This window comes from Callorhinus ursinus, unplaced genomic scaffold (assembly GCF_003265705.2).
Source record: "Callorhinus ursinus isolate GAN/ISIS: 27379988/994484 unplaced genomic scaffold, GSC_fseal_2.0 scaffold54, whole genome shotgun sequence".
NCBI classification, from domain to species: Eukaryota; Metazoa; Chordata; class Mammalia; order Carnivora; family Otariidae; genus Callorhinus; species Callorhinus ursinus.
The window spans coordinates 4398980-4421296 of NW_027397116.1; the positions used below are offsets into that span (position 1 = coordinate 4398980).

Sequence of the window (22317 nt, forward strand, 5' to 3'; positions counted from 1 at the left end):
GAGAGAGAGAAGCAGAGGGAGAAGCAGGCTCCCAAGGAGCAGGGAACCCGATGTGGGACTTGATCCCAGGACCCTGGGACCATGACCTGAGCCGAAGGCAGATGTTTAACCATCTGAGCTACCCAGGTGCCCTGTCCTGGACGGTTTTTATTTCTCCTTCTATTTTCAGTGACAGCGTAGCTGGATATACTATTCTTGGCTGCATATTTTTCTCTTTTAGTGCTCTGAGTATATCATGCCAGTCTTTTCTGGCCTGCCAGGTCTCTGTGGATAGTCTGTTGCCAATCTAATGTTTCTACCATTGTAGGTTACAGATCTCTTCTCCCGAGCTGCTTTCAGGATGTTCTCTTTGTCTCTGAGACTCGTAAGTTTTAGTGTTAAATGTCAGGGTGTTGACCTATTTTTATTGATTTTGAGAGGGGTTCTCTGTGCCTCCTGGATTTTGATGCCTGTTTCCTTCCCCACATTAGGGAAGTTCTCTGCTATAATTTGCTCCAATATATCTTCTGCCCCTCTCTCTCTTCTTCTGGGATCCCAATTATTCTAATATTGTTTCATCTTATGGTATCACTTATCTCTCCAATTCTGCTCTCATGATCCAGTAGTTGTTTATCTCTCTTTTTCTCAGCTTCTTTATTTTCTATCATTTGGTCTTCTATATCACTAATTCTCTCTTCTGCCTCATTTATCCTAGCAGTTAGAGCCTCCATTTTTGATTGCACCTCATTAATAGCCTTTTTGATTTTGGCTTGGTTAGATTTTAGTTCTTTTATTTCTCCAGAAAGGGTTTCTCTAATATCTTCCATGCTTTTTTCAAGCCCAGCTAGTATCTTTATAATCGAGGTGATGGTTATTTTATTATCTAAACCCTGGGGCCAGACTCTGAAGTTCTCTTTCTTTCATAACCTGTATCAAACCATGAAGAAGTCCTTTTGGCTCTACATTCGAAATTCAGTCTGGGGGCGCCTGGCTGGTTCGGTTGGTTAAGCATCTGACTTCGGCTCACATCATGATCCTGGGGACCTGGGATTGAGCCACACGTTGGGCTCCTCGCTTGGCTTGTCCCTTTCCCTCTGCCCCTCCCCAACTCATGCACTCTCTCTTGCTCTCTCTCTCAAATAAATTAAAAAAAAAAAATTCAGTCTGAATACGTCTCACCACCTGAACTGCTTGCTCCACATTGATCCAAGCCACTGTCCCCTCACTTAGATGACTGTTTGCCCTCCTGCACCCCTAGTCTCTTTTCAACATAGCAAACCAGGGTGATCCTTTAAAAAAAATAGTTTTATAATTAACACACCATACAGTTCACATATTTAAATTGTACAATTCAATATTTTTTCACATATGCACAGAGATGTGCAACCATTACCACAATCTAAATTTCAAACATTTTTGCTCCCCCGCCCCCAAAACAGCCTTGTGCCCACTTGAAGTCACTTGCTGTTCCGCCCCTCCTCACGCCAATCCCCAGCCCCTGGCAACCACTAATCTACTTTCTATTTTGGATATTCCATATAAGTGAATTTTATCATATATGGCCTTTGTGCATGACTTCTTTCCTCCCAACATAATGTTTTCAAGTTTAGCCTTATTGTAGTATGTATTAGTACTTCATTCCTTTTTTTTTTTTTTTTTTTAATTTATTTCTGAGAGAGGGAGAGAGCATGTGTGCATGCAGTGGGGAGGGGCAAAGGGGGGAAGAAGAGAGACAAGCAGACTCTGTACTGAGCACAGAGCCCAATGTACGGCTCAACTTCATGACCCTGAGATCATGACCTGAGCAGAAACCAGGGGTCAGACGCTCAACTGACTGAGCCACCCAGGTGTCCCAGTACTTCATTCCTTTTTATTGCAAAGTAATATTTCATCACATTTAATGCATCACTACATAAGTTGTTACACATTGGGTTGTTTGCACTTTTTGGTTATTATGAATAATGCTGCTATGAACATTTACATACGTGTTTTTGTTAGGGATGTTTGTTGAAATTTCTCTTGGGTATGTACCTAGAAGTGGAGGGCTGGCTCGTATGGTAACTGTATTTAACCTCTTAAGGAACTACCAGATTGTTTTCCAAAGTGGCTGCACCATATTACATTCCCACCAGCAATCTGTGAGGGTTCCAATTTTTCCACATCCTTGCCAACTTTTGTTATTGTCTGTCTTTCTGATTATAGCTGTCCTAGTGGTTATGGAATGGTATCTCATTGTGGTTTTGATTTGTATTTCCCCAGTGACTAAGGTTGCAACGTGATCCTTTTAAAACACAAGTCATATCATGTCACTTCTGTGCTGAAAGCTGTAATGACTTTCCATTTCACTCAGAGTGACAGCCAACGTCCTTATGATTGCCTGCAAGTTCTGTATGGTCTGCTCACTCCCTTTCCCCCTTTGACCTCTCTAACCTCATTTTCTATTACTCAGATACTTGTTTTGGTTTTTTCCTCCAACCTCACTAGCTCTTTGTTCTTGCTTGAATGGGCCATATGTACTTTTGCCTAATTGCCTTTGCCTTACTTGGAAAGATCTTTCTTCAGATATCACTATGGTTATCCACTAAGTCTCATTTTCATTGAGACCTGTGGTGACTGTTTAAAATTGCAACTCCATACCACCCCCCTTCACTTTCCAGCTGTCACTCCTGATCTCCTTCGCCTGGTCCATTCTTTTCCCACGATACTTGCAATTTAATTATTCTGTTTCTTGGTTATTGTCTGTCTCTCTATAATAGAATGTAAATTTCATGAGGGGAGGGATCTAGAACAGGGCCTGACATATACTTTTATATTTGTTCAGTAAAATACAGTTTATCCATAAATAACTTCACATGAATAAGCATTGTACCATTTGGTATTTAGTAGAGCCAAAAAAAAAAATCTGAGTGAAGAATATTTAACTATTGGTTGAAAATTAAGTTTATGGACAAAGCTATGTGCATCTATAAAACACTGGACAAGTTATATGTTCTTTCTGTTCAAAATTTGTGTTATAAAATGAAGGATTTGAATCATTGGTTTTCAGACACTTGTCTGCCTCTTTTTTGAAGATTTTATTTATTTATTAGAGAGAGAGGGAGAGAGCACAAATGGTCAGGGCAGAGGGAGAGGGAGAAGCAGACTCCCCGCTGAGTGCAGAGTCCGACAGGGGGCTCCATCCCAGGACCCTGAGACCACGACCTGAGCCAGTCAGCCACTTAACCAGCTGAGCCACCCAGGCACCCCTGTCTGCCTTTTTGAATTAGCTAGGGCTTTTTGAAAATATAGATTCTTGGGACACCTTGGTGGCTCAGTCGGTTAAGCATCTGCCTTCGGCTCAGGTCATGATCCCAGGGTCTTGAGATGAGCTCCGCATCGGGCTCTCTGCTCAGCGGGGAGCCTGTTTCTCCTTCTGCCTCTTCCCCTCCCCCTGCTTGTGCTCTCTCACGCTCTCTCTCTCTCTGTCAAATAAATAAATAAAATCTTTAAAAAAACGTAATACTTTAAATTGGGGTGAGAGAAATAGGTTCAGTCCCGTGAAAAAGAAAGGGGCCAAGTTCTGTCACCACAGTTTTGGTGCTCTGGGGAGAAAATATATTAAAATTTGACTGTAGTTGAAAACAAATTTTAAGTTGGAGTTCTAAATATAGATTAAATATAGTCAAGAGTTACCGAGCTTGATGGATCTCAGGAAACATCTAGTCCATTGCTGTCATTTTGTGGATAATAAAGATGAGACAAGAACAGTGAAGAAGCCAGTGTTAATAGAAACCAAGTTTTCTGACTTTAATATATTTGCCCATATACTAATTAAAAATTCTATCTTCAATATGGATCCTAACTTCCTACCTTCTTTAGACTACAAACTTTAACATGGCACTAGTACAGCCATCTGGTATTTTAATTTAATGGATGGAGAAAACTTTATCGCATATGATGTAATATTTAGTTTTACTGGGTGAAATGAGAAACACAAAATGTTGACAGTAGTGGTATCTAGGAAAATGAATTACAGGTTGTAAGAAAAAAATAGCATTCTTAGAAATTTCTGAAGGCAAGGTTTTACTTTTTTTTTTTTAAAGATTTTATTTATTTATTTGACAGATAGAGACACAGCGAGAGAGGGAACACAAGCAGGGGGAGCGGGAGAGGGAGAAGCAGACTTTCTGCCAAGCAGGGAGCCCGTTGTGGGGCCTGATTCCAGGACCCTGAGATCATGACCTGAGCCGAAGGCAAACGCTTAACGACTGAGCCACCCAGGCGCCCCAGGGTTTTACATTTTTATTAGTAATTTCTGTTTTGACAGATTATTTGGAAGCTCGGAAGTGAAATTCTGTTTTATCATCCCAAAAGCAACGTGGAGACTTTCAATACCTTTGCTGACAGGATGAAAAATATTGGTGTCCTGAATTACTTAAAGGTGAGAATGCAGGTTTTGTGAATTTACATTTGCAGTGTTCATTTTTTAAAGAAATTGTTTGTCTCAGTAATAAGGTAGGTAAAAGATACGGAAAGGGTGGGACACCTGGATAGATAAAAGGGGCTGAAAGGAAGTTGTGTTGTGAAAATCATTTGCTTCTCCATTTCCTGCTACCTACCTTGTTCTCTGAGACAAAATACCTTCTCTTTGTATATCTCTGGCTGCCAAAACCAGTCCTCGAGTGATGGCCCTTGTGCTTCTTTATGGTGATGGGCCAAATTCTAACATTTTTGCTTAAGTCGTTTCAGTCATTTGCTTAAGTCATTCTCTAGGAATTGGTGCTTTTGGGGAAAAAGGAAAGAGCTAAAACAAATTGGGAATTTAAATATGTGAAAATGGGTTTTTTCCCCAGCCTTATTAAGATAATAATCAACATATAACATTGTGTGAGTTTAAGGCGTACAGTGTGATGATTTGATCCATGTATATATTGTGAAATGTTTACCACATAAGGTTAGTTAACACGTCCTTCACCTCACATAGTACCACTTTGTTGTTGTTGCTATGGTGAGAACATTAAAGCTCTACTCTCATAGCAACTTTCAAGTATCCAATCCAGTGTTACTCATTATGGTTACCATCTTGTACATTGGATCCTGGAACTTACTCATCTTCTCACTGAAAGTTTGTGCCCTTTGACCTACATCTCCATTTCCTCCACCCCTCAGCCACCATTCTACTCTCTGAGTTTGATGGTTTTAGATTCCACAGGTAAATGGTGAGATCATACAGTATTTGTCTCTCTCTGACTTATTTCACTTAACATAATGCCCTCAGAGTCCATCCGTTTTAACCAAAATGGCAGGATTTCCTTCTTTTTTTATTATTGAATAATATTTCCATTGTGCATATGTGTGTATGTAGACATATATGACATTTTATGTATTCATCCATTAGATGGACACATAGCTGTTTCCGAGTCTTGGATATTGTGAATAATGCTGCAGTGAACGTGGGAGTATAGAAATCTCTAAGATAGTGACTTCATTTCCTTTGGATGTAGACCCAGGAGTGGAATTGCTGGATCATATGTAGTTCTTTTAGTTTTTTTGAGAAACCTCTATCCTGTTTTCCATAGTGGCTGTATTTATATTCTCAACAACAGGGTACACGGTTCCATTTTCTCCACATCTTAGCCAGCATTTGCTATCTCTTGTTTTGATAATAGCCATTCTGATAAATGCGAGATGGTAGTTCATTCCGTTTTTGATTTGCATTTCCCTAATGGCTGGTGATGTGGAACACCTTTTTATGTACTTGTTGGCCAATTGTGTGTCTTCGGAGAAATGTCTATTCATGTCCTCTGCCCATTTTTTTTTAAAAATGTTTAAAAATGTAGTTTTAAAAAATATATATTTTTTTGGTTTTATTTATTTAAGTAATCTCTACACCCGTCGTGGGGCTCAAACTCACAACCCTGAGATCAAGAGTTGCATGCTCCACTGACTGAACCAGCCAGATACTCCTGGGTTTTTTTGCTTTGGAATTGTATGAGGTCTTTATTTATTTTGGATATTAATACCATATCAGATATCTGACTTGCAAGTATTTTCTCCCATTCCATAGACTACCTTTTCATTTTGTTGATTGTTTCTCTTGTTGTATAGAAGCCTTTTAAGTTAATATGGTCCCATTTGTTGATTTTTGCTTTTGTTGCTTGTGCTTTTGTTGTCATATAAAAAAAATCATTGCCAAGACCAGTGTCAGGGACCTTTTTTCCTGTGTTTTCTTCTCGGAGTTTTATGGTTTCATGTCTTAACATTTAAGTCTTTGATTCATTTTGAGTTAGTTTTTGTGAGTAATATAAGATAGAGGACCAATTTCATTATTTTGAGAATATCCAATTTGCCCATCACCTTTTATTGAAGAGACTGTCTTTTCTCTCTTGAATATTCTTGGCTTCCTTCCTAGTCAAATGTTAGCTGACCATAAATGAGTGATTTTATTTCTGGGTTTTTGATTCTGTTCCATTGATCTATGTGTCTGTTGTTATGCCAGCACCATACTCCTTTAATTACTATAGCTTTATAATATAGTTTGAATCAGGAAGTGTGATGCCTCCAGCTTTGTTCTTAGGATTGCTTTGGCTATTCAGGGTCTTTTGTGGTTCCATACAAACTTTAGGATTGTTTTTTTCTGTTTTTGTGAAAAATGCCACTGGAATGTTGACAGGATTACATTGACTTTATAGATGGCTTTGGGTAGTATGGACATTTTAGCAATATTAACTCTCTAATCCATTCATAAAAATGTGTTAATATTTTTTATTTATTTATTAGAGAGAGAGAGAGAGAGACAGCGAGAGAGGGAACACAAGCAGGGGGAGTGGGAGAGGGAGAAGCAGGCTTCCCACTGAGCAGGGAGCCTGTTGCGGGGCTTGATCCCAGGACCCTGGGATCATGACCTGAGCTGAAGGCAGATGCTTAACGACTGAGCCACCCAGGTGCGCCCCTCTCCAGCTGTTTTTTTTTTAAAGTCTCATCCAAAAACATTCAGATGTTTCCAGAATGTTAGGTATCTCCCTCTCTGTGGTATATATTTGCCTGAAAGAGGAGTTTTTCAATAAGTTTTAAAATGCTTTGCTTTTTAATTTTTTTCAATATCTCTAAATAAAGTTATTGAAACACAGCCACACCCATTCATTTCATTGTCACAGCTGCTGCTTTCAGCGTGACAGATGACAGAGTTGAGTAGTTGTGACAGAGACCATATGGCCTGCAAAACTATAATATTTACTCTGTGGTTCTTTTTTTATTTTGTTTTTAAAGATTTTATTTATTTATTTGACAGAGAGACAGCGAGAGAGGGAACACAAGCAGGGGGAGTGGGAGAGGGAGAAGTAGGCTTCCCGCTGAGCAGGGAGCCTGACGCGGGGCTCGATCCCAGGACCCCAGGATCATGACCTGAGCCGAAGGCAGATGCTTAACGACTGAGCCACCCAGGCGCCCCTGTTTTGTTTTGATTTTTCCTCTTTTCTAATTCTTTTATCGTGGTAAAATATATGCAACATAAAATACGTTATTTTAACCAGTGTAAGTGTACAATTCAATGGCATTAATAACATTCACTGTGTTGTGCAGCCATCACCAGCATTTCCAAAACTTTTTCATCATCCCAAATGTAAGCTCTTTACCCATTAAGCAATTACTCCCCATTCCGTCTTCCCAGCCCCTGGTAACCTAATCTATTCTTGTTCTATGAATTTACCTATTCTAGATATTTTATGTAAGTGGAATCACATGGTATTAGATCCATTGTGTTTAGCTTATTTCACTTATCATAATGTTTTCAAGATATATTTATATCGTGGCATGTATTAGAACTTTTTAATGGCCTTTTCTGACTCATTAGCATTCTATTGTATGTACCTATCACATTTTGTTTATGCATCTGTTGTTGGGTTGTTTCCACCTTTTGGCTGTTTTGAATAATGCCACAGTGAACATTGGTCTACAAGTATCTGTTTGAGTCCCTGTTTTGAATTCCTTTTAGTATATACCTAGGAGTAGAGTTGTTGGGTCATGTTTTATACATATAAAATGATAAAAATGTATATATAAGTAAATATAAAATGTACAAAGATAACTCTGCGTTTAACTTTGCACCCTTTTACATTCTCACTGCTTTCTTATTTTGAAAAAAAAAAAAGATTTTCCCCAGTTTAGGATTCTTATTAGAAAAAATTTTCTGAGTTTCTATTTATGTGCCAGGTGCTCCCTTAGGATCTTATTCTCTGGTAACCCAGGTCTACTATGAGTGAAATTTAAATGGAAGCAGCTTATGGTTCTGCGTAAGGAAGAACTTTCCAACTGAACAGTTGGAAAAAGGAGTGTCCTGTCTCGGTGTGTGCTCCCTTCTCTTTCAAGAAGAAACTGGGTAGCCATTTGATTGGGGAGGGAAGGTCGAATTTTAACTAAATTATTGGTTGGGTTCTTTTAAGCCCATTGAATCTATTCAGTTGAAGTGAAGAAACCTGAAAGAAATCTTATTTCACACTCCAGAGTCTGAGGGTGATAATTAAGATAGGCAGTAAAACATTTCTTGTTGATAATTAAAAAAAAACCACTTACTGCTATTTTCCAGATAATGTCCTAGACTAGACCTTGCCACAGATGGAGACAGGAGCATACATTATTACGGGTACCCGAGTAGAAACGCCAGATACAGTGAGAAGGCAAAGGAGGGGAATGGTCAGCTCTCTGGAATTGGAGAGTGTTGGGAGTGAATGAGTAGGGGAGTCAGGGAAAGAAGTGATGCTTCAGATAAGTCTGCAAAAGCGAGTGGGTGTTCACTGGGCGTTTTAGGCGAGAGGGTGGACAGGAATGGCAGGCTTGATGAGAGTTTGATAGCCCTGTATCCAGTGCTTTTCGTCTAAAAGTTAATTGGGTAGAAGCCAGGGGAAGTCGGCTGGGCCCTCTGTGCCATCCCCAAGGAACTTAGATTTTATTCTGTAGGCAGTGGGAACCATTGAGGGGTTTTATACAAATGAGATATCTTTGGCAGCCACATGGAAGGTGGATTGTAGTAGGGGCAGGATTGGAGAGACCAGTTGAAAAATTGTTGTGATAGTTTGTGATGAAGGCCTTGAACTCTGACTCTACTCACATGATTAACTGTACTTCCCATTATTCCCCTCCTTAGTCCTCCCTACTTGGGATGCTCATTCTTTGTGTATTTTTTCTTACGGCTTCTGTATCAGGCATTCGCTTTTCCATCTGAACCAATGCCATTCTTTAGTACTCCTTAAGATGTTTTCTCTGAGCTTATATGACATGTATAAAATAATACATTAATCACCTGCTATGGGCCAAAGTAGGCACTAGGTGGTATGCAAATATTATCTCATTTAATCCTCATAACAGCCTTCCGAAGGGTTAATGTTCCATATAGCCCGTAAGACTCACAAAGGGCAAGTAACATACTCGGCTTTCTATAGCTTTAGGTAGCATCCGAACCAGGACTATCTGTCTTGAAAGCCCATTTGTTTCACTGAGTTTATATAATTTAGCTCATTTACATAATGTTAATTATTTCATGTATCTTTCCTCTTTGCTAAATTGACATTTTTGATGACAGAGGCAATGTTGTTACATCATCTGTGTCCTACTAAGGTCTTAGCCCATTATATATTAACTGAGTTTTTGGATTAATGGATATCTAATGACCTATTTGGGCTTTTTCTTATTGTTGCAGATCTCCTTGCAACATGCATTATACCTTCTGCATCATGGAATGCTTGAAGATGCTAACAGAAATCTCAGTCATGCAGAGACGTGGAGATATGGTGAAAAATCGTCTTCCCAGGAAGTGTTAATCAACCTTATACAGGCCTATAAAGGGCTTTTGCAGTATTATACTTGGTCTAAAAAGAAAATGGAATTGTCTACGCTTGGTGAGTGAGGAAGACTGTACTTGTGTCAATGAGACTGAATCACAGGGACAGTCAAGATCTTTTTTTTAACTTAAATTCAATTAATTAACATAGAGTATATCATCCAGTTACCCCATCCCCTCACCTCTCTCCCCTCCAGCAACCCTCAGTTTGTTTCCTATGATTAAGAGTCTCTTTTGGTTTGTCTCCCTCTCTGATTTCATCTTGTTTTATTTTTCCCTTCCTTCCCCTATTATCCTCTGTTTTGTTTCTTAAATTCCACATGAGTGAGATCGTATGATAATTGTCTTTCTCTGACTGACTTATTTCGCTTAGTATAATACCCTCTAGTTCTATCCACGTCATTGCAAATGGTAAGATTTCATTTTTTGGTAGCTGAGTAATATTCCATTGTATATATAGACCACATCTTTATCCATTCATCTGTCGATGGACATCTGGGCTCTTTCCATAGTTTGGACATTGCTGCTATAAACATTGGGGTGCAGGTGCCCCTTTGGATCCCTACATTTGTATCTCTGGGGTAAATACCCAGTAGTACAATTGCTGGGTCATAGGGTAGCTCTGTTTTCAACTTCTTGTGGAAACTCCATACTGTTTTCCAGAGTGGCTGCACCAGCTTGCATTCCCACCAGTGTAGGAGGGTTCCCCTTTCTCCGCATCCTCACCAACATCTGTTGTTTCCTGACTTGTTAATTTTAGCCATTCTGACTGGTGTGAGGTGGTATCTCTTTGTGGTTTTGATTTGTATTTCCCTGATGCCAAGTGATGTCGAGCATTTTTTTCATGTATCTGTTGGCCATTTGTATGTCTTCTTCGGAGAAATGCCTGTTCCTGTCTTCTGCCCATTTCTTGATTGGCTTATTTGTTCTTTGGGTGTTGAGTTTGGTAAGTTCTTTATAGATTTTGGATACTAGCCCTTTATCTGATATGTCATTTGCAAATATCTTCTCCCATTTTGTCAGTTGTCTTTTGGTTTTATCGACTGTTTCCTTTGCTGTGCAAAAGCTTTTTATCTTGATGAAGTCCCAATAGTTCATTTTTACCCTTGCTTCCCTTGCCTTTGGAGACATGTCTGGCAAAAAGTTGCTGCGGCTGAGGTCACAGAGGTTGCTGCCTGTGTTCTCCTCTAAGATTTTGATGGATTCCTGTGTTACATTTAGGTCTTTCATCCATTTTGAGTCTATTTTTGTGTATGGCATAAGGAAATGGTCCAGTTTCATTCTTCTGCATGTGGCTGTCCAATTTTCCCAACACCTTTGTTGAAGAGACTGTCTTTTTTCCATTGGATATTCTTTCCTGCTTTGTCAAAGATTAGTTGACCGTAGAGTTGAGGGTCCATTTCTGGGTTCTCTATTCTGTTCCGTCGATCTGTGTGTCTGTTTTTGTGCCAGTACCGTACTGTCTTGGTGATTACAACTTTGTAATAGAGCTTGAAGTCCAAAATTGTGATGCCACCAGCTTTGGTTTTCTTTTTCAACATTCCTTTGGCTATTTGGGGTCGTTTCTAGTTCCATACAAATTTTAGGATTCTTTGTTCCAGCTCTGTGAACAAAGTTGATGGTATTTTGATAGGGATTGCATTGAATGTATAGGTTGCTCTAGGTAGCATTGACATCTTCACAGTGTTTGTTCTTGCAATCCATGAGCATGGAGTGTTTTTCCATTTCTTTGTGTCTTCCTCAACTTCTTTCATAAATGTTCTATAGTTTTCAGAGTACAGATCCTTTGCCTCTTTGGTTAGGCATTTATTCCTAGGTATCTTACAGTTTTTGGTGCAATTGTAAATGGGGTCAACTCCTTAATTTTGCTTTCATCTGTGTCATTATTAGTTTATAGAAATGCAACTGATTTCTGTGCATTGATTTTATGTCCTGCCACTTTGCTGAATTCTTGTATGAGTTCTAGCAATTTTGGGGTGGAGTCTTTTGGGTTTTCCACATAGACTGTCATGTCATCTGCCAAGAGTGAGAGTTTACCTTCTTTGTTGATTCAGATACCTTTTATTTCCTTTTGTTGTCTGATTGCTGAGGCTAGGGCTTCTAGTACTATGTTGAACAACAGTGGTAATAGTGGGCAAGGGACACTCTGAATCTTAAGGAGTAATCTCATTCCCTTACTTCCAAGCCCGGTTCTTCCTAGATACTTCAAAGAGCAGACATTTCTATTGATGTAAACTTTTTGATCATCCTTTGTAGTATTGGTTTTTATCAAACTTTTCAGACATATATTAGATGATTTGTAAATTAAGTCCATTACCATCTTAGATTTATTGCTTTTTAAAATATTTCTAAGGTTACAAATTTTTTTCAGTAGACATTATTGCCTATGATAAGTATTTCTTCCTGTGTGTTTAGAATGGAGTTTAGTTTGTTTTCTAATTTTTTTAAGCTGTTTATTTATTTATTTTTAAGTAATCTCTGCACTCAATGTGGGGCTTGAACCCACGACCCTGAGATCAAGAGTTGCATGCCCTTCTGACTGAGCCAGCCAGGTGCCCCTGTTTTATAATATTACTCATCAGAATAAAATGTTTAGAGAATAGGGCAAGGTAAAATTGTTTTATTTCTGTACAAAGATCAGAACAGATAGTCTTCTTTATTGACCACACCAGGAATTGGCTGTGTGTCCTTACTTCCCAGTTCCCTCTCTTACTTCCAGTGGTGGTAGTATCCTCTCCTCCCCACAGGTTTTTGTTTGATTCTCTGCATCTTCCTTCCCTTGTATAGTTTTTCTCCATAGCTTCTCTAGGATTAACCCTTTTAATTTTCTCATCCCCCATCCAAATCTCAGTCCCTGCATATATTGGCTCATAAGTATAAGCAGTGATTCCTTATTATCCTGATGTGGGAAGTAGTATTTCCTTTGTCTCACGGGCATGGAGGTTCACTAATCCTAAAATTCCTTTCCCTCTTTCTGAATAGGATGTCTCCCAGGACACTTCGGAAATACTGTCTTCATCATGATAAGCTTGCCCCCCATTTGCAATGCTGTCTGCCCTGCAGGACTCGTTAGACCGGTCATTCCCATGCCACAACACTTATATGTTAGCTGCGTGTTCAGCCTATATCATTCAGCTCTTTATCACTTGTTTTTCAATTGTCCTAAGTTTTTTCATGTCCATTTTATGTTGTATCTCTTCTTCTAGACTAATCGGTCTTCTGAGGTCACATACCTCTCTTATGTCTTTTGTTAGTCTTGCCATAGTGCCTGGTATAATATTTCTTTTAAAAAACGCCTGAGTGGCTCAGTCGGTTAAACATCTGCCTTCAGCTCAGGTCATGATCCCAGAGTGCTGGGATTGAGTCCTGCATCAGGCTCCTTGCTCAGCAGGGAGTCTACTTCTCCCTCTGCCTGCCACTCCCCCTGCTTGTGCTCTCTCTCTCTGACAAATAAATAAATAAAATCTTTAAAAAAATAAATAAAAATAAATTAAAAAGTCTTGTTGATATTGATTAAATGAGTTTTAAAGTCAATATTTACCTTTTTCTTGCACCTGATTGGGTAGAACTCAAGCAAACATTGATGGTTAAAGCAGTTGGAACCTGGCATTTACACTGGGTAGGTGATTCAATACCTTTCTGCAGCTGACACTTTGTTCTGTAGCAGGAAGAGATAAAGATGGGGTAATATGTGGAGCTCTTTAGATGATCTTTAACCTTGAATGTCTGTTTAATAAGAAAAAAAAGGTTAGGACTAGTTCTGTATAACCAAACTCATGAGAACATAACACATGCATGTATGCTCAGTGTTGGCTTGGGATTTGTCTCAGTTGCTGTGGCCTGTCCTGGTTGGTTTGATGTACTTGCTGACTGGAAACCCCCTTCCATGGCAAATTCACACTCAATTTATTCTGACTCAGGTCTGCTTTTTTTTTCTTTTAAAATTTCTTTCTGTATAGTTTGTTTATAGTTTCTTTACTTTCCCTTTATCACCTCATTTCCAAGTCCATATTGATATTTATTTAGTTGGTCCTCTGGGAAGAGAATACCAGTGCCTTTTGGGGTGAGGGGAGAGCTGGGTTTTTTTGCCCCAAAAGTGGCCAAAAATAAAAAGTATTTTGTTTCTATTAGCTGTCTTTTTTGAAGGACTGACTTTCTTTTTAGACCTTTAAGATTGTGAAATACAACATGCAGAAAAAGTATATAAACAAATGTGTGATAAAATCAATAATTTAAAACAAATATCCATGTAGCTACCACCGAGATTCATTCTTAAAGTTCCCCATGTGTGCACTTCCTCCCATTCTGTCTTGTGGGGGGTGGGGGGCATGGAGAGTTTGTGAAGAATTAGTATTATTCTTTAAATTTTTAATATTTAATAATAACAAATAATTTAAATATAAATTATTCTTTAAAATTCTTTGTTAGAATTTACTGTCAAAGCCATTAAGGCCTGAACTTTTCTTGTGGATAGTTTGTTGATTGCTATTACTATCAGCAAAGTCCTCAATACTGAATGACTTTTTAAGAATCTTTTATCTTTGGACAGATGAAGATGATTATGCTTACAACACAGCATCCCAGAATATGCTCAACCACAGCTGGAAGACATCTGTAAACCTTTGTGCATTGATTCAAACTCCTGGAGTTTGGGACCCTTTTGTGAAGAGTTATGTAGAGGCAAGTAGCCTTCTCATAAAGTTTTATTAGTTTCATTTTGTTATAAGCCTTATCTTTATTGATCAGAAGGTAACTAAATGGAGAAAATTGTTTTAAAAAAAGAGGGATGCCTGGTTAGCTCAGTCAGTGGAACATGCAACTCTTGATCTCCGGGTTGTGAGTTTGAGCTCCGCGTTGGTTATAGAGATTACATAAGATAAAATCTTAAAATAAATACAGTTTTTTTTAAAAATTGAAAAGAGAGAATATGTCTCTTTTTGGTCTGAATAATTTTTATTTTACTAATACACTGTAAATGTTACTGTTTTTTTTTCTTCACCACTGGATAACATGTTATGGTCAGATATTTATAAAATAAATATCCATATAGTTTGTAAATGTTAATTCTATATTATTCTTACTGATCTTAAAAGAAAAGAAGAGAGATATCTTACAATTTGGTGGGGATAGAGAAGACCAGGGGACAAAAATCTGAAAGTGGGTCACAGTACATGGGATGAAGACTAGTGCCTTTTAGGCAGTTCATTAGGGTGCCGTGCCGGCTCATCTCAGATCAGTGTGAAAGGACAGGGAGCCTTGGCATGGGCACCAGGAATAAATCTTCAAAATAATTGGCTTTTTGAAAGTTTCCTGGATGCTAATATGATCATTACGTTGTCAAAAGATAATCTCTGAAACCACATGCCAGTGAATCTGGGAATTCCCATGTATGGGGGGGAATGAAAGGAAAGGAGTTCTGGTTCCCGTGTACCCCTTTTGTGGCTGAAGTTGTGTCGGGCACTGAGGTTAGTTGCCTCATATGGTCTCCTTCCTTTGTTAGTGTGCCCTCCTTGAGGACTTCGTTTCTTATAGGAATAGCTCCTTGGTTGAAATTGCTGCGTTTTTCAGTAACAAACATGTGATAAGGAAGAAATGGGAACCCACGTAGGCCTTTGTTGTAAGTGGTCTGTGTTCCATAGAGTTGTGACATATGCTGGTGAAAGCAAAAACTGGCATTACTGTTGTTCCTTTTACAGTAAGTGCTATTTGTCATTTTAATGAGTTTTGGTACCCATCAACAGAGTTAAGTTGTGCATTATCTTTCATACAGCTATTCTACAGAATTTAGCTAAGACATTATGACTTATTTTATATAGATGTTGGAATTCTATGGGGATCAAGATGGAGCCCGAGAGGTACTCACCAATTATGCCTATGATGAAAAGTTCCCATCGAATCCAAATGCTCATATCTACTTATACAACTTTCTAAAGAGAGAGAAGGCACCGAGAGAGAAACTGATAAGTGTGCTTAAGGTATAAAATGTTTACTTCAATGCTTGAATCAGGTTGGGGATCTACTTTAAAACATTCTTAGGGGCGTCTGGCCGGCTAAGTTGGTGGAGCATGAAACTCTTGACCTCAGGATCATGAGTTCAAGCCCCGCGTTGGGTGTAGAGATTACTAAAAAAAAAAAAAAAAAAGTTAATTTTTAAACATCCTTAGATCATCCATTCCAGCTTTCAAATTCTAGCACTCATAGCAAATGACTGTGTGTGCCCTGAGGTGGACATACAAGGCTGCAGGCTCTGGGTGACCCTCCACTGCCATTCCCCCACCACCCTGCCCAAGTTAGGCTGAGGGCAGAGGATCAGTATTTTGGAAATCCCACCCTTGTGGGAAAGTTCTGCTTTGATATTTTTTGAAAATCAGCTTTATTGAAATTTAATTTACATAGAGTAAAACACTTATTTTAAGTATACACTTGAATGCTTTAAAAAATTTTTTTTTAGATATTTATTTAGAGGGGTGGGGTGGGGAGAGAGAGGCTCTCTCCCTGTGTGGAGCCTGATGTGGGGCTCGATCTCACGACCCTGAGATCATGACTGAACCGAAATCAGGAGTCAGACGCTTAGCTGATAGGGCCCCAAGAAAAATTCTTATCTATTAATCTTCTTTTAAAAAGTACATTTGCTGGGGCACCCGGCTGGCTCAGTTGGTGGAGTGTGCGACTCTTGATCTTGGAGTTGTGAGTTCGAGCCCCACATTGGGTGTAGAGATTTCTTAAAAGTAAAATCTTAAAAAAGTCCATTAACTCTAATCTATACTTAGGTGTTTATCAAAATTGACACTACCAAAACTCCATATGTGGAAACTGTACATTTTAAAGTTTCAACAGGCTTTATTTCAATGCAGAGTATTTTTAAAGTTGGTATTTTATTGTCCAAGATTTCTTTTTATCCATTTGTACAACAAAATATTAAGGAGAGTTATATCAAAAGATCAAGGTGACTTCACTTAGATTGTCAATCACTAATGGTATTTTTGAAAATACTTTAAAAAATGTAACAGGGGCCCCTGGCTGACACAGTCGGTAGAGCATGCAACTGTTGACTTCAGGGTTGTGGGTTCAAGCCCCATGTTGGTGTAGATTACTTAAAAACACAATCTTAAAAAAAAGTAACAGAAAACTATGTTGAACACTTAATTATGTTCAAGACAAAGTGGATTTAGGGAAATTCTGTTTTCCTGTTGAAAAATTCAGTGTTTGAAATTAAGAACTCAGTAGATGGGCTTGATAGCTGATTGAACATAGCAGAAGGAGGTTAATGAACTGTATAGAAAATAGGCTAAAGCACAGAAAGCAGAAAGGATGAAAGGGTATACAGAGGACTTGGCTAAGGTCTGACATAGTTGTGATTGGAATTCCAGCGAGAGGAGAGAGAACAGGGCAAAAGCAGGTAAACAAAACTAGCATTTGAAGAGTTAATGGCTAAGAATTCTCCAAAACTAAAGACTACTACCGTTCTGATAACGTTCTAACTTTTGATCTGGGTACTGAATATATGAGTGCATATAACTTTGTAAGAATATGTTGAATGGCACACTCATCATTTGTATACATTTTTATTACATGTATTTCAATAAAAAGTTTTTAAAAACCTAAGTGAATTGAGCCATTTGCAGAATTCCCTAAATCATAAGACAAATGTGATTTCATAGGAACCAAGTTGTAAAAATACTCTGATGTTGGTATATTGATTGTGATTGATCTCCACTTAAAAAACTATTAAACTATTGGGCGCCTGGGTGGCTCAGTTGGTTAAGCGACTGCCTTCAGCTCAGGTCATGATCCTGGAGTCCCAGGATCAAGTCCTGCATCGGGCTCCCTGCTCAGCAGGGAGTCTGCTTCTCCCTCTGCCCCTCCCCCTCTCATGTGCGTGCTCTCTCTCTCTCTCTCTCATTCTCTCTCTCAAATAAATAAATAAAATCTTTAAAAAAAAACTATTAAACTATTAAGAGTAATTAATAAAATTTACTTTTCATTTTGTAGGAAATAATTTCAGTGTTAGGTCAAAAGGACCCCAGCAAGCAGACAGAATAAATTGATTTCTAATGTGAAGTATATTGAAATGAAAAATATAATTTTACTTTAAATCCTGTTTTACATATTCATAAAAATAGTCTTTCTTATTCTTAAATGAATAAGAAGGAATTAAAAACCTTTAATTTCTCCCTATTGTGTAAAATGGTAAAAATATTTTCTTGAATACTCTTGCTGTACTGTGTCCCTGAACACAGTCTTCCAAAATAGCCACCCCTGCCCTTTTGGGCTTTTTGATTTATATAAATATTTGTGATCAGTAAATATTTATTGTCTTTTTTGTGTGTGATTTTGATGCTTTTTTTTTTCCTGGTTTCTGAAAAGAAATTTTTAAGTGTGGTAAACAATATAAAAATATTTAAGGAGTAAATAAAAAGTTCTTATCTATTTCCCCTACCCTCCCCCCTGACTTTCTTGTTATTAACAGGGATTTTTGTTTTTAAAGATTTTATTTATTTATTTGAGAGAGAGAGCAAGAGAGATCAGAGAGGGGGAGGGAGAAGCAGACTCCCCACTGAGCATGGAGCCCAACTTGTGGCTCCATCCCAGGACCCTGAGATCATGACCCCAGGCGAAGGCAGACACTTAACCAACTGAGCCACAGCCCCCCTAACAGGGATTTTTTTAAAGGAAGCTTTACACAGGACACCTTTCTATACCCAAATTGAAACTGGATGAAAGCAAAGTATCTTTTAAATCCTTGATTCATTTACTGAGGGATTTATTAGACAGTAAGAACTTTATTTGAAAGTAAAATTAGGGGCGCCTGGGTGGCTCAGTTGTTAAGTGTCTGCCTTCGGCTCAGGTCATGATCCCAGGGTCCTGGGATCGAGCCCCAGGTTGAGTTCCCTGCCCAACGGGAGGCCTGCTTCTCCCTCTCCCACTCCCCCTGCTTGTATTCCCTCTCTCGCTGTGTCTCTCCGTGAAATAAATAAATAAAATCTTTAAAAAAAAGGAAAATTAAATTTGAGAAATGCCTTTGAAATGTATAAAAATTACAAGATTATTTTTTCTTCCAGATTTTGTATCAGATTGTACCATCTCATAAACTGATGTTAGAATTCCATAGGTTACTGAGGAAATCAGGTAAATAGTTTTTGTTTTATATCTCTTTGTGCAGACAAGCTATAGACTAGCAAACTATGGCCCATGGGCCAAATCCACTCCTCACCTGTTTTTATAAATCAAGTTCTCTTGGAGCATTTTTGTGTTGTCTACGGCTTTTGCACTACAACAGCAGAGTTGTGTAGTTGTGACAAAGACCATATGGCTCACAAAGCTTAACTATTTGCTATGTGTCCCTTTATAGGAAAAGTTTGCTGACCTCTGCTATAGAATATTAGGTAGTAGCACAAGCAAAATGGCTTCAATTTGTATAATTCACCTCGTTTTAATCTCTACTGCATTTCAGCTCGGTATAGAAAAGAACATAGTTCTTCATAGAAGGAAGTCAGCTTAAGTCCAGTAGGTACTAGGGCTACGTCAGTCTTCTCATGTTAGAAGAGAGAGCAGGTTCTTTAAGTAATGTCCTCCCTCAGTAGAATGTAGCCCATTTAGAAATCAGACCCACCGAAGGCAGACGGGTAATGACTGAGACACTTCGGCTCAGGTCGTGATCCGGGGTTTTAGGATCGAGTCCCGCATTGGGCTCCCTTCTCACTGGGAAGCCTGCTTCTCCCTCTGCCATTCCCCCTGCTTGCGTTCCCTCTCTCACTGTGTCTCTCTCTGTCAAATAAATAAATAAAATCTTTAAAAAAAAAAAGAAATCAGACCCACCACTCTGACTTCATTAGCCAGGACTAAATTACTGAATTTTTCAGATTTATCACAGGAGAGTATAAGCATAATGAGTTATTTTAAACTGTTAACCAAACTAGAAGGCTTATAACTCTAGTATTTTATCAATAAAATATATATATTTTTAGCCCTGTGCACTTCAGTACTTTGTGTAAGCTCTAATTGTTGTGCCCATTGCAGAAAAAGAAGACCACCATAAACTGGGGTTGGAGGTATTATTTGGAGTCTTAGATTTTGCTGGATGCACTAAAAATATAACTGCTTGGAAATATTTGGCAAAATATCTGAGACAGACTTTAATGGGGTAAGTAAAAGACACAGTGTTTATTACTGGATCAGCATCAGTAAAATTTCCCAGTACTTTAGCTGATATCTCTCAATGTTTAAACAAAGTTCTTTGCTTATGGGTTTTTTTTTTTTTTTGATTTCTTGAACTGTGTCCTCAGCTGTTCTGAGTACATCAGAAGCAAGAAAATACAGTCCCAAGTAAAACATACAAAAATTCTATTAAGATTTTTATGCTGTCAAAATAAGTACTGTGCCTTACCACTGCAGTATTAGGGAAGTTGTACGTTTTCAAGTTGGAAATAATGGCAAAAAGTGGTCATTCCCACTCTTCGCTAGACTCTTTGTAGAGCTCTTGGTAATCTGTGTGTCATCATCTTGTAAGATCACATAGGAAGCAGCTTTTCTTCCAGCTGTTTTTCAGTAATTTTCAGTGGGGCTTTGAGGGCCTCATAAGATCATCGTAGCAAATATTTGTTAAGTCCATTGTGAGCTATATCTGAAACTATACCTGTGATCATGATATCATTAGTGCCACATTTCGAGTGACGGCAGGAGTGGTCCTGGTCATTTTTACTTTGTGAGAGGAAGGGATTAACTTTGTGACAAAGTTGTTTCATTTATTTATCCTATCCATCTTAATTGGTTAGAAGCTTCATCATCGATGGGAACTTCTGTCAGGCTTCAGATCTGACCTGACCTTGGAGATGGAAGAGGGCTGATTATAAAATGGTTTTGGTGTGATAACTATAAACCACTTTCCACATCTACAGCAGTATGTAAACCCCAACTAACTGCAAGATTCATGAAGGCAGAGAAATGTACTACTCAGTTTTTTAAACCTCTAGAAGTTCTGCCACGGGGACACATGGGTGCTAATAAGTATTTGCTCAATTAAATTATTGACAAACACTTAGCATTGTCTGGGTTCAACTGTCAAACCTGTGTGTTCACGTATTTGTATAATAATGGCATCTTAATTTGAGTAGTAATTCTTTGTAGCATATAAAGTAAGGTTTTAAAGTAATTTTTAAGTGATAATCATCATAGCTAACATTTATTGAACATTTACTAAGTACCAGACAACATGCAAAGAGCTTTATATGAGACCACTATACTCCTGGGCCTGTTTAATCTAATAACAATGCTGTGAGATGGGGACTGTTAATAGCTTAACAGAGATTGAGGCTCAGAGAAGTTAAGGAACTTGCCCAGGATCACATAGATAGTAAATGGAAGATCTGATTTTCAAATCCAGGATTCTGAGTTCAGGGTGTGTGCTGTTAACCGCTGTGTGTACCGAACTGGCTATTTAATGAAATGGAAAGCAGAAATCAAAGAACTAAAAAGGATTTGCTTTCATGCATGTGCTATACCATGGATGGCCACACTCAGAAATTAGAACATCTTCCTTGTCATCTTTCCACAGACTTTTTTTTTTTTTCCCGACTGGGAAAATAACTATTTGGGGTGGGGGGTGTGGACAGATGTCTCAGAATTTCTGGGATTGCTTCTTGGTGCCAGTGGCCTTTGTGACTTGGAGCATGTTGAAGCACAGTCTTAACCAACTGAGCCACCCAGGCGCCCCTGTTGAAGCACAGTCTTGCTCGAGGACTGGTACTTGCCCACTGTGACCATGTCACCGATCTGGACATCCCTGAAGCAGGGGGGACAGGTGCACAGACATGTTCCTGTGGCGTTTCTTGAAGCAATTGTACTTTTGGGTATAGTGGAGGTAGTCTCAGCAGATGACAGTGGTCCTCTGCAACTTCATCTTGGTTGGTCACCACACTAGACAGAATCTGCCCGTGGATGGAGACGTTACCAGTAAAGGGGCATTTCTTATCAGTATAGGTGCCCTCAGTGGCCTCCTTGGGCATCTTGAAGCCCAGACTGATGTTTTTATAGTATTGCAGGAGCTTCTCCTTGCCTGTTCCTCCAAGCAGGACCCTCTTCTCATTTTGAGAGATGGTTGGCTGCTTTGGTAGACAGCCTCAGTCTGAATATCTGCCATCTTCCCGGCTGCCTGAAAAGGGACTCCACAGACTCTTCTTAAGTTCAAATTCTGGCAGTATAGGTCCTCCTCCATCACTGACCTTCCCTTTTGACATTTTTCTTTTCTAGGAATCACCTTGCCTGGGTTCAAGAAGAGTGGAACTCCAGGAAAAACTGGTGGCCAGGCTTTCACTTCAGCTCCTTTTGGGCAAAAGGCGACTGGAAAGAGGATAAAGCATTGGCTTGTGAGAAAGCTTTGGTAGCTGGAATATTGTTAGGAAAAGGTACAAGGTTTTGTTTTCTTCTTATCTAGACATAGCTTTTGGATGATTTTGAAATTACAAAGGGTGGACCGTTCACTCATGCCACAGCTTACTGGGTAATTGCCCAAGGACATCAGAGGC

The 22317-nt window shown here is 38.9% G+C and overlaps 1 protein-coding gene and 1 pseudogene across 2 annotated transcripts in view; one reads left to right on the top strand and one right to left on the bottom strand.

Annotated features, from left to right (window-relative positions):
- The window catches only part of TAF1A (TATA-box binding protein associated factor, RNA polymerase I subunit A), a 36632-nt gene that overhangs the window by 11659 nt on the left and 2656 nt on the right, over positions 1-22317 (top strand). For both annotated transcript variants that reach the window (XM_073884057.1, XM_025892120.2), the window contains exons 4-10: positions 4286-4399; positions 9653-9851; positions 14343-14473; positions 15610-15768; positions 18856-18922; positions 19814-19937; positions 22043-22197. In XM_073884057.1, the coding sequence (XP_073740158.1) occupies positions 4286-4399; positions 9653-9851; positions 14343-14473; positions 15610-15768; positions 18856-18922; positions 19814-19937; positions 22043-22197 (949 nt within the window). The remainder of the gene's footprint in view (positions 1-4285; positions 4400-9652; positions 9852-14342; positions 14474-15609; positions 15769-18855; positions 18923-19813; positions 19938-22042; positions 22198-22317) is intronic.
- LOC112839292 (small ribosomal subunit protein uS17-like) lies at positions 21411-21932 on the bottom strand (annotated as a pseudogene).